The 13,076-nt window shown below is 39.6% G+C and overlaps 1 protein-coding gene across 6 annotated transcripts in view; it reads right to left on the bottom strand.

Moving 5' to 3' along the window:
* ELF2 (E74 like ETS transcription factor 2) overlaps positions 1 to 13,076 on the bottom strand; it is a 35,058-nt gene that overhangs the window by 1,802 nt on the left and 20,180 nt on the right. For all 6 annotated transcript variants that reach the window (XM_015616207.3, XM_015616210.3, XM_015616211.3 and 3 more), the window contains 5 exons: positions 6,314 to 6,427; positions 5,251 to 5,424; positions 4,211 to 4,297; positions 873 to 1,065; positions 139 to 492 (listed from right to left, as the gene is read on the bottom strand). In XM_015616207.3, coding sequence (XP_015471693.1) covers positions 139 to 492; positions 873 to 1,065; positions 4,211 to 4,297; positions 5,251 to 5,424; positions 6,314 to 6,427 — 922 coding nt within the window. The remainder of the gene's footprint in view (positions 1 to 138; positions 493 to 872; positions 1,066 to 4,210; positions 4,298 to 5,250; positions 5,425 to 6,313; positions 6,428 to 13,076) is intronic.

The raw sequence follows: 13,076 nt of genomic DNA, 5'->3' as shown, positions 1-13,076 counted from the left end.
TGGTTCTTATAAAAACCCAAACCAAACTGTAACAAAAAAAATGAAAAAGCCAAACCAGAAAGCAAAGAACCCAACCCCAAACCTTTTGCACAGCTAGCAATAGGACTTTGGAAATTTAACAGCCGCATTAACACAAACCTGGGAGCTGTTGTTGCTGGGACAGTAGCAGCAGTAGCAGAAGGATGAGATGAGGATGTGTCATGAGCTGGTGAGGCAATATTCACAACTCTGGTGACTGCTTTTTCTGTTCTCGTACAACTTAACTGAGAAGAATTTTTTCCTCCACGTGCAGAGGTTGCTGCTTTTAAAAGGTTTTCTGCAGATAAAGACACTCTTTCCAGAGATTTTTCATCTGTAGGCATTGACAAATCTTCATTGCAAGACTCACTTTTGTCATCATCTATGACAACTATATTTTTTGGCATCTCCTTAAACTGATATACGAGCCTCTGTCCCTCAACTTTTGCCAGGATTCCTCTCTGATAGTAGTATCTGCAAGGAAAGTACAATTAAGTAGTAAGCAAGATAGTGACAGATTTTAAAGAAAATCTCATTCTGTGCTAACAAGAAAGCCTGAAGCAATCACAGTAAAATCTACAATGTAAGGAGGTATGGAAAGAAGCTATTAGAATACACTAGCAAAGGATCTGAAGGATCTGCCTGAAAAAAATCTTACCTTTCAAGTACATACTTCAGGAATTAAAATTGCAAATTTACTGGTAACATAAAAAGTTACAGGGACTGCAAGACTGAAGGCTAAATCTGCAAAAGGGCAAAGTTTTTAAAATTTCAGAATCTTTATACTTCTCTGGGCAAATTAAGAATCAGATTTTAAATTGCAGTAGATAACTTAAGGATCTAAGAGTTTTTACCTCAGAGCTCTACCCATAGTCTCATAGTTCATGTCAGGTTTGTTTTTGTGTTTTCCCCAGAGTTTGGAGACAGCTTTAGAATCCACAAGTTTAAAGATTCCTTTCTCTCTCTGAGTCCATTTAATATACCGAGGACAGGTGTTTTTGTCCTGAAGAAGGTCCAAAAGGAACTCCCATAAGTACGTTGTATTTCCTATAATCAGAAAGCAATTATGTGTTAGAAAACCACTTTTAAAGATAACAGGAAGTTTTCCATATAACCTGTGTTACAAGCAATGTTACACAGAGGATGTAACCTGCACATATTCATTCATTCTGTTAAGTTTAGTGAAGTTTCCATAAATATTATGAAAGGAGCTAACCCAAGTGATCTGCTATACAGCACAGGAACCTGTTCAATCCAGTACCCATTCTCAGTTCTTGAAAAGAAGTACAGGAGAGTGCTCCAAGCCAGTATCTATCTATTCAGCAGGATGAGAGCTAGAATTTTCTTCTCATATTTGATTAAATGGGGCATGAAAATGCCAGTATTTTTTATGACACTGCAGAAAATGACATAAGTCATTTTTAAAAGATATACAACATGCAGCAACAAATCATCTCAGCTGTGGTTATGTTTGTCCGGGATCTGGGGCTCTCACACTAACTGATGACAGCCCATGTTCTGACCCTTCCCAAGTATATGCTGCAATGTGACCAACATCCTTCTAGATGCAAAGGCAGTCCAACTTCTTGAAAGCAAGTATTCACAGGGCAGAAATCCCCTGTACCTTTCTTTAATGAGTGGGATATAAAATGAAGTCAGGCTAAAGAATTTAGTGCACTTTTCAAGTATTCAGGAGGTGCACCATCTTCACTGGAGAAGCCCCAGGAAAGGGTTTTTGACAGCAACTATCAGAAAATATAACACAGTGTCTGTCTGCAGTCTGACCAGACCATGTGCATCTAGGAAGAGGGGAAGAGAACCCAAAAAAAAAAAAGGAGATCACATTCCAATTTGTACAGCTGGAAAAGACTACTCAAGTTTCTGAGATGGAAGAACTAAGTCAGATCCACAAGAATAATAACCTCAGAACATTAATAACAATTCTTTACCTCCAAGGACATGGACCAAATTGTATTTCTGTGTGTGTGCGTGTGCGTAAAAAAGTCATTAATTCCTGAGATTTAATGGCCTAGCATACCACTTGTTATGCTATGCAAAGATAATTAAAATAAATTAAGGCAGATTAGAGATCACTATTGCAGATTTTGAGAAGTCAGCTATCTTTGAAAACCTCAAAGGGTGAAAAAGACCACAGGGTCCATCTTCTGGAAAAGCACCTCATGGAGATTAACCATACTTTACAATGTGCTCCAAAAAACAGCAAGTACTGACTCAAGAGCTGCCAAAATCCAACTAGATTTCAGAGACATTTGAATAAGACCTATATGAGAAAAGAACCAACAAGAGAACTCAGGAATCTTTTAATCATCTTCAATTTTAGCAAATTAATCCCTGGGGTTTTATTCCTTAGCTCCTTAGAAAGCAAATTTCTGGGTCAACCACCAAATGCTGTAGCTCTGCAACAGTGTTCGCAAAAATCTAAGTGGGTTTCAGGATTAGAAAGCAAACAGGAACTTCAAGAAAATAAATAAACCATGGGACACACAGATTTACAGCTGCCTCACTTTGCACCAGAAAGTACCCAGAATGCATAAAGGAAGGAATGCCAACAAGGGATCCTCTTTCCAAATGTGCACAATGATCTCTCCTTTTCCATGACTTAACTTTGATAGTACAGAACTGTAGTGTAATTAATTCCTGGTTTTCCAAAAACATGCTGCATATGAAATAGCCTACCTTTGCAAGTGATATTTTAAAATAAGTAACATTAAATCCAGTTAAGAAAATATTTTGCAGGACATCAAGAAAAAAAGCTGATTTATTCCAGTTGTAGTATAAAGCATGGAATGAGATACTTCATGAGAACGAGACATATGTAGGTCATTAGGAAAGGCCATAGAAATTAAATAAATTTAAAAGAAAGCTAAAAAATCTCCCATAAACCACAAAGCAGTACCATTCCCACTTTATTAAACAAGAAGCTATAGAGCTGAATTCACCAGCACACAAATGAGAACAGAGAGAAATACAGGCCTCCTTTTTCAAATTATTTGTGGAGGAAACTAGGACCTAAGACAATTAGAAAGTACTGTTCAGGTAACAGAAAGGTGCAATACTAAAATCTGAAATAGAAAGAAAAGTAAAGATTCAACAAGACTACAAAAAAAAGGCAATTATTAAACAAGAAGTATTTTTAAATATAGCAGATACAAAATATGTCATCTCCACTGAAGTCCACTGCTATACCAAAAGCTACTGTGGGCACTGCAGGGAAGTTTAATTAGTGTTTGCACTGGTTTCCATAAACAAACATCTCCGTGAAGTCAGTTCCATTCTTCCTTGCCCTACTGACAAACATGAAGACTCAACAGCTGTAGCCAGATAAGGAATTACATAAACAGCAGAGACCTTGCTTTCAAACAAATGGCAAAATAATAGTGGAGCTGACCACTGCACATTCTTTCAGCTAGCATGTTGCTACTCCAAGTCACTAAACTTTGTTTCTTCCAGCTATTGCAACATCTCCAAACAACTTTCAGTGCACTAAGTGGAGAAGAGATCCAGATTTTTCACCTGTAGCCAGGGGAAGAGCTGATACACTGCACACCACTCCAAAGGTAACCTCCGAGCAAATGTCTGTCTTTCTAACTGAATGAATAGCAGGGGCTCGGAGTCCAAGAAAGGGACCTCTATTTATTATGAGAAACATTAGGAAACTAGAACTCTCCTGCACATAATTTCCACTCACCAAAACATAAACACATCATCATTTGTTTTTCCCCTTAAACTAAACTGAACCTATTAGTCAAGGAATATATTCCACTGAATTTTGTCAAATAACTAAGAAATCATATTTCCAACCATCACCTTTCTAAATGCTCATGTGCTGCTTCTACTTGAAAAGCAAGTCTTACAGTGGTAGGTTAATAAATTATGTGTGTAGCATGAAGTTGATACACAACACAAAAGACATCACAAGCCAATAACCACAAAGTAAAGCAAGTAAAATATGAGAAAGTCTATTAACTGTGGAGGGTACTAGAGGAGACTCCTAGAGCATACATGCTTATGCTATATCTTGTATGAACAAATTTGAAGACATTAAATAAAACTCTAATAAAGTCAATACAATCTCATCCATCACATCTTTAAAGACATGTACATTTTCTGTGATAAATACCATGCACATACACTGCTTATTTTTAAAGACTCAATGAATGGAAAAACATACCTTTGCCTTCTCTAGGTTTCTTCTTTATACCTAGATCTGGAGACCCATCAGATAAAGTTGATTGCTGGGTCTTGGGCTTACGGCCAGCTGCATATATGGGGCAAAAGAAGTATTATGCAGAGTATGCAGAGTAAAATTTTACAGTTTGCCTTTGCTGAAAAAAACAGTTTGTGTATTTTTCCCCTGCTGTTTCCTTGCTACAAGTATGGATACACTTAGATTCTTAGACTACTACTGCACATCCAGTGTAATTATCATTTGGTTGCTTATTTCATTAGGCAGATTTAACTCAAATGCAGACAAGTTAATGTGCATTTTTATTAAATCTAAGACTCATAGATCTTGGATTTGCATCATTTTATCACTACATTTCATTTTTTCCCCTCTAAATTACAAGTAAATATTCTATCTCAGCATGTCTGGAAACTCTATTATATCACTGTTCTTCAAGTCATGTGAACTGTACCGATACCTCTGACAAAACTGCTAGACCAGAGAGAACAGCCTTACCAGGTGCCAGCCTCTCATGTGATAGCAAAATGCTTAGAAATTAAAGTGTTCTGAATTATTTCTCCTCCAAGACACGCCAATTAGACAAGAAAGACAAAAATTTCACAAAGAATATCTTATAATGATTTTGTAAACTGTTTTATGTTTTTTAAGTTAGCATTTACCCTGTTGCTTCATTACATGAACCCCAAGTCAACCATCTCACCAAATATATCCATATTTCAGACACCAGCGATTATCTACCACAAAAGTCCTCTTTGAAGACTTTATCCTTCCTCCAGTTTGTGTTAAAATACTCAACACAGAAACAATCTTCCTTTATGGCTTGTCAAAGCCCATTCTCTTGCTCCCTTTTTTCTTGATGCAGACCCATTTTTCTAAGAACTCACATTTCAGACTCCCATCAATCTGTTTGTATGAGCAAAGAGATCAGACCATTCAATCCATCCTCCCCTGTATCAACTCCATCACCCACAGCAGTGGATAACAAGTAAAATTTTGAGATTGCTCCTATGAAAAGCCATACGTACCCTTTTTCTTTTTCATTGGCTCATGGATATCAGGGGAAGTTGGAACGGGAGACACATCCATTTGTTCAGATTCCTCTGTTGATACTTCGACCACAGTTTCTGTGATTACATCAGGTCTCATGGCTGCATGGATAAATTCTGGGGTGGACACACATGGAGGGACAAAAACTTCCACTACAAGAGAAGCAAAAAAGAATATCTGATGAAGTTTCTACCTGATTATTTTAATATATCTCACATAAAATTATTTTAAACAAAAGCATATGAAATGGTGTAGCAAGCTTCTGTTCCAAAATCCTGTCACCTTGAAAATCAATCCAATTACCCAAAAAATGCACATGTATCAGTAGTTTTAGGCAAAAACAAGTACTACACCAATATTCTTCAGAACTAAACTCAACTTTAATCAAATCAGAGCTTCATCTTTGATCTTTACTCTGCTCTCCATTTCCTATTTTGTAGCTTTTGCATTTCAGTTTGACCATTATTTCATCCAACATATATTAAGCAACTTCAGAAGGGACATCAGTTAAAGTAACCATCAACATTAAGGTCTGGTAGAATACTTTTCCTTTAAAATAACTCTTTATTTTAGCAATTTAAAATGTCAGATACACAGAACGGCTGGTGTTAGAAGGTGACCTGGTCCAACTCCTTGCTCAAGCTGGGCCACCTAGAACTGGTTGCCCAGGTTCCTGAATTTTTTACCATCTCCAAGGATGGAGTCTCCATGGCCTCTCTGGTCAATCTGTGCCAGAGCTCTGTCACCTGCACAGTGAAAATGGTATTCCATGATGTTTAGGGGGAAAAATTAATTTTAAGTATATCACTACTCAGCTGTCTTTTCCCAACAACTCCTCTCAGATAAATTATTTAATCTGTAAGTATGCTTGTTGCAGAGTGGAGAAATCATGTAAAACTCAAACAAATCAGTAGTTTTTAAATACACAGGCAAATGTTTTAAACAGCATACAGCTCTCCACATAAATAAGTTTCTGACTTTGCTTGTTTTGCTGATTAGAAGGAGAAATGGCTCCCAGAGCAGAGACTGTGGCTGACATACCAGGACTCCTGGCGTCTCTCAGGCAGGTAGGAGACTCCATATGAAGCAAGGCCTCTGCAGCTTCAATTGTTTTATCTGTGCAATGCACATTACTGCCATGAACCGATGCTTCTACTGCAGAAGAATACAAAAAGAATTACGAGGTTACTTACAGAAGACCACATGCATCCTGTACAACTGTATTTCTCAATCTTTAACATGAAAAACACAAGATTATCAGATGTCTTCACACCTTTTATACCTTCCTGTCAACAGGAATATTTAGGGCAGACATAAGCAGAACTGTCACTGTCACCTTCTAGATTAGATTTCTGGTTCACGAGCAAGCTCCTCATTTCCATGAGGACCCCAAGAGCTTGCATAAAAGAGACTGAGATTTGTCTTCTGCCTTCAAATTAACCAGAAAAAAACAGATTGTGATGAGGATGATTACAAATTAATGCAGCAGAACGGAGAAGTAGGACTGTCTCCAACTATTATCCCATTAAAAACTAAAGGGCTCTCTTCAAATTTTCAGTCTATTGGATAAATATATACAAATATATATATATAAATATATATATGTATATAAATACAAGTTTCCAAGACATATATCCTGTTTTGATTTCTGAGATTAAAAATAATTATGAGTTCATTTTAGCAACTTGGTTGTTAAAAAAACACAAAGCACAACAAATAGTATAAAGGGTGTTTATGCAAAAACTAAGGGAAGAAGGTAAAAATAGTTCTTTTTTCAAGTTCTGAAAGTTTAGGAAATCAATCAAAAATAATGCAACTTCAAGAGAGCACAATTAAGTTTGATACAGTGCAGATCACAGCACCTTGAACATGGCAGCAACACTAAAAAAAAAAACCCAACGTACAATATAAAACTACAATTCTGTTCACAGCTAACTCCCTATTCCTCTCCCTCCTAAAGGTTTTGAAAAGCAGTGACTGCAAAAACACCTGTTGTCCATTATGCACACTCTGGCCAAGGTAGCTGTCTCTCTTCAGTTGCTCTTTCCATTTATAGCCATCTTCTCTAAGCTGAACCACTCCAGCAAGGCAGCCAGCAATCAAGAGATCTATCTTTAGCTTAAGCAGTCACCTATCTCTAGTGTCACAGAACTAAAAAGGATTTAGGAATAATTCTCTACAAAAACTTCAAGACACTTATGCTGTTACTGAAAACTTCTAAGAAATAACTCGAGGTTTGTTTAGTGAAAAACAGGAAAACATAATGTCAGAGTTGCTTCTCACTTAAGGAAACACCAGATCACACAGATTCCCTACAGGCTCACATGGGGGTAAAAGCCTTCCAGCATGCTGCAGTTTTTTCAAATGCAGGGGTTAAAAACTTGATAAACCTACTAGCCAGCAGATTAAACGTATCAACCAGAAACTGAAAGTGGATGAAATGTGGAAGATGCACAAATGCAAAATTACAGGTGACTTAAAGTTCTTGCTGAACCAGCCTGCTGCCCACCTGCTGGCTGATGGGATCCCCACCACAGCCTATTAGCTATAGCCCGAGATGCTATTTAGAGCAGTTTATTTTTTTGGATCAGTAGATGCCTGTTTAAAGCTGACATTCCAATACTACTCCACCCTAGGCTGTGAACAATAAAAGCCTACCTAAGAGCACAGGAAAATCAGGCAAGGGTCTTTACTGTGCACTCTGTTCCTTGAATAACCAGTGGTAACCAGCATGAATTTTGCACACGAGCCCTTTCCCCAGCTGCAGGCCCTGGATGCTTGACCAGGTGTTTCTTTTCCGAGCAGCTTTTTGGCCATATCCAATGTTAGAGGCTGACCACCTGCATTGTAACAGAGCAGCCCTGCAGGAAACCCTCTGCATAAACATTTCTCTTTCTAAATAAAAGTTTCAGTTGCACAGAATTTGATGACCAAGTTTCCCCCATCTACCTGATAAAAAATTTCACTGATTATCAGACTACAGAAACAATATTCAGATAGTTCTTAAAAATGTATAAATTCTACAGTACTACTGAAATTAAAAAGTCCAAATCAGTATTTTGTATGTTATTATTCTAATGCATGCAATCAGTTTCAAAGCATGTCAGCAAAGTTTCTCCAACCAGATAGCTGCTTCTGTGCCATTAGGTTCAGTATATAAAGGACTTTTGTAAAGAAATTCAAACTTACTTGACAAACTTCAGTTGTAAGAGGGTACTGAATTCACTACTTCCTAAATGCTTACAAGTACACAAAATTTTCCTACAGAGAACAGTACAGATGCTGCACCACAACTAAGAGGTACTTAGCAGAGGGCAGGAACAAGGCAAAGAAAGACACAGAAAGCCATCTATGTACTTTTCCAGTACTAGGATATTCTGCTGAAGGACCGAAGTGGAGGGAAACAAAATGCAACCAGCATTAGGGACTAAGACTGCAAAACTGTAACAGCAGAGCAAAGGAGCCATTTGACCTCTCCCCTAAGCAACTGCTCTGTTTCCAATAAAAACAGCACTATCTACTACACAAAAGCTTCTGATGTTTGAAAATACACACTTCACAAATGCTTTTCCAATGGGAGCTACTTGGGACTCCACTAAACCTGTCACCTAAAAAAATAACAAGCAAAAAATAGTAACACTTCTGGCTTTGGCCAGAACAACACATGCTGTCTGTCTGTCATGACAGCTAACTAATTTAACATTGCCAAAATGACAGCTATTAAAACACTTACTAAATTCAGTTCTATTACCAAGTTTCAAGTCTTCCCAGCTAAAACTAATTCTCCTTTACCCAGTACATGGTTTAGCGTTAGAGGCATTTGTCTACCCAGTGAACATCAGGAGTTTGCATTTGTTCACAGGCAATGTTTACTGCACCAACACAGTGGGAAGAAAAAAGGAGAAACTTGTATCTTAATACAAATATATGTAAAATATCTTTCTAACATGCTAGAAAATGTCTAACAGAAGACAGCACGTCAGAGTGTTAATAAAAGACATGATTCTGAAAGCTAAAAAAGACACCATAAAAGATGAAGTGGGGGAACAGGCTCTCTTAGAGAAAAGATGGGACAAGAAAAAATAAGTGGCTCTTATTCCAGATGATTAGATAAAGTGTCATCAACTAAATTACAGTTGTACCACAACACTTCTCACAAAAGAGATGGGGGGGTGTGGAAAGCAAAACAACAGAGTAGGATACTACAATTAAAAAAACACAATTTCCCAAGATTTTGATATACAAGTATCACAATGGGCAGAAACACTTCTAATCAAAGACTGAAGTGTATCACCCATTTCTCTAAAAAAGCCCAATTCTATTTCTATTATGATTTCTATTTATGCTATCATCTATCTGGAAGACCCCAAAGCTAAAATATTGTACTGTTTCTGTAAACAATATAAAGTATAGGACTGTTATATTATACAATCATTTCAGAAAGAACTGTCACTTGCCCAAATGAAGCAAAGTAGTTTATGTGGATGGAAGTAAATTTTCCACACTTTGGTAACTGAGTAACGTGAGAACTGCCATTTACTGATTTAGAACACATCAGAACTAGCACCACCACTTATCCATTCTTTTAAGTCAAATCTCATCTTACTGCTTTTATGAAAGAATCTGAGTCCTTGGCACTTTATTTTAAAATATTTCATTGATTTTTTTTATCTATTTACAGAAAAACAAATACCTCAGAAAACAACCTAAAATCTAAAGTATAAATAGGTAACTAGGCTAGTTGATGTCTATCTTCACTATTGACCTAGTATCTTCTTGCTCCACTTTCTACCCAAATAGTGTGTACAGTAATTATTCAAGGTTCTAAACAACTGTTACAAAATACCAACTTTGTAATTAAGTCTGAGAGGGCTGTACTTTAGCTTTACAGAAAAAAAACCAAAACAGTGGCACTATATTCATTTGGTTACAATGTCTCCCCTTTTAACATGAGCTTAACAAAATTTGTGAAAGCAATTTATGAGTCTGAAAAGACAGACTGAAATTTTCAAAATGGTACTCTTTCGCACTGCACTTCAGCCCTAACCTTAACCTGAAGTACTGTCAATGTCTGCATTTACAAGGCAAACACTTAACTGTAGCACCTGCAACAGCTTACCATTTAATACTATCAGGCAACCAAAGCCACATTTTAATGAAGAATTCACAATTCCAAGCACGGAATTTGGTAAAGAATGACAACATATACACTAACAAACCCCATTAAAGTTTACTGGCATTCATGTGCTTGTTTTATTTTAGCATTTAAAAACAGCAGTGGAAGTTAGTAATAGTACTCAAATGACATCTTAATCAAAAGCAACTGAATTCCCTCTATAGGTAATACCCAGAAATCATTCTGAATGCAAAACTTGACTGGAAAATACAGCATTCTTCTGCTTACTGCTTGTTTTATGATGAACATCTATTCAGAAACCAAAAATCCAATTTCTTATGTTTTTCAGTATTTCCCTAAGCCTGCCTCTGTTCAAGATTCTCAGCTGCACACAATTTAAGGATGATGCCTAACTCACTGCATAAAGGCAAATCAGTAAGAAAGATGAGAGCAACCATCTCAAAATACTTATTTCTCGGTGAGCCATATGTCATCAGCCCAATATTGGCAGAAATACTAACTACAAAGCCAAAACGTATCTTTGCAAAGTCATTTAGGAGTTGCTCTTACAACTGCAATTAAGATAACACTAAGCAGTAACAATTTTGGTCCATCTTACTTCCTGGAGTTATTAAACACTGAAGTTTTGTCAACACTGAAATAAGCAACCATGGGAAAAGGCAACATATAATTATCATAATCCCTTAGGATAAAGAATTCCTCATGTAAATCCATGTGATATCATCTACATACAAAACTAAGTAAACAGATATGGTATCTTGATAGTATGATGATAGGAATACTAGCTACTGTACTGTAATATACATAGACATGCATAGGTATCACTCGCTGCAATACAAATATGAAAAAAATATGGAAAAAAATGGAATTTAGCCGGTTGGGCTAATGATATCAATATGACAAAGGACATCAGAAAGAGCAATGCAAAGGTCATTCATTATTTATCTAAAGGCTCACTCTCAAACAATCTAGTTACAGTGGCTTAAGAAGGTGTTGGCACAATGAACTACTTAAATGTTTTCTATTCAGGACAATCAAAAGTAAAAAACAACTCACTGAAATCTGCAGCAGTGAGACCTACAGAAAAGAGAGCTGTTCTACTGGCAAAGCTATTGCTCCAGTAGACCCACGTGTCAGAATGTTTAGGACCTACTCTCCATTTGTTATGCAGCAGAACAGTTATTCACTGCTTTATAGTGGGGATTGGTATGCTTGTCTGGGGTGTGGATCACCCCCTCCAAAAACCCTGGGTATTTTTCCACATTAAATTAAAAAAAATTATGATTATGTAACATGGCCCATTCTGAAAGCATATGTTAATACATTGGTAAACAACAGAGCATTTACCTTTAGGCCTGTAAAAACCCACTGCCATGTCAATGCAAAGTCAGTATTAAGCTTGACTCTCTCTGAAAATTTATGTGCAGCTACTGCACAATTCATTACCTATAATGCTCGACACTACTGTTTATGGTTCCAATGACTACTTTTAGAAGTTAAGCTCCATATTGTAAAGGCAAAAATAAAATCAGATCTGGTACAACTTCGGTGGAGAACTGAATGCTTGACACTGCATTTGAGGTTTGGGTCAGTTGTAATCTTGCTCGTTCTCCAGGGCTTTACCACACTTTAAGACAAGTCCTGGGATCACTACAGTATCCTACCGTCAGACAGATTTAACAAAACGGAAAGAGGCCAAACCATGCAGGACTCTGAACCCAACACCGAGAAAGTGATACAGCTTGGGTAAACGGCCCATGCCCGGGCAGCAGCTGAGCCCGAGGACTGCAAGGTCTGATGGTTCAGAGGAGCGGCCAGAGAAAGGGCGGCACCTGCACGGGCCGGCGGCAGGGAACGGAATTCCCGCCACCTCGTGCCTCCTCACCCTACCGTAGCTGCGGGGCTGCCCGGAGGATAGGCTCGGCCGGGGCGACGCAACCGCCCGCCCTTCCCCCACCCGTCGGGGGCGCCCACAGGCAGGCAGGTGCGGCCACGTGCGGCGGCGGAGCGGCTACTTCCGTGTTTACAGTCAGCTTCCCTCCGGTGCCGTGCGCGCCTCCAGCGCCGCGCCACCACTCCTGCCCCAGCCGCGCGCCCATTGGCAGCCAGAGCACCCCACCCGCCAACGACGGCGGCCCCTCCCCCGCGCGGGGCCCCGGGGAACGTGCCGCTTCCGCTACGCGGCGCGCGTGGGGGAGGGGGCGCCACCGCCCCCCCGCGTCGCACACGTGGGGCCGCGGCCCTGCCAGCGGCGCCTCCTCCCGCCCCGTCGCTAGAGCAGAGTTTAAGAGGGCACGGGGGAAGGCAGCGGAATAGCGGGAAACGCACGCGGGGGTGCAGTGGCCAGGGAAGCTGGGCTGCGGCCCTACGTGCGGTGCGCGGCGGCGTTCGGCCTGCCCGCTCAGACAGCGTGGCGGCGGCACTCGGAGCGGGCCGGTAAAGGGGGGAGGACAACAGCCTCGCGCACTTCCTGGTTCTCGCCCCAGCCTCCAAAACCCTGCTAAACTCCTCCGCACACCCCTCCGCAACTCCAGGCGCAGCGACCCCGGTAGTGCCGCCCGCGCCGTGAGGCAAGTGCCGCGGGTCGGCCGCTAGCTGGGCCGGCCGCTACCAAGGTGATCACTTCCTGATTGCCCTCCATTGCCTCCCGCCCGCCGCCTGAGCACG

Source organism: Parus major, unplaced genomic scaffold, assembly GCF_001522545.3.
Source record: "Parus major isolate Abel unplaced genomic scaffold, Parus_major1.1 Scaffold376, whole genome shotgun sequence".
NCBI lineage: Eukaryota > Metazoa > Chordata > Aves > Passeriformes > Paridae > Parus > Parus major.
This window is presented reverse-complemented; position numbering and strand designations above follow the sequence as displayed.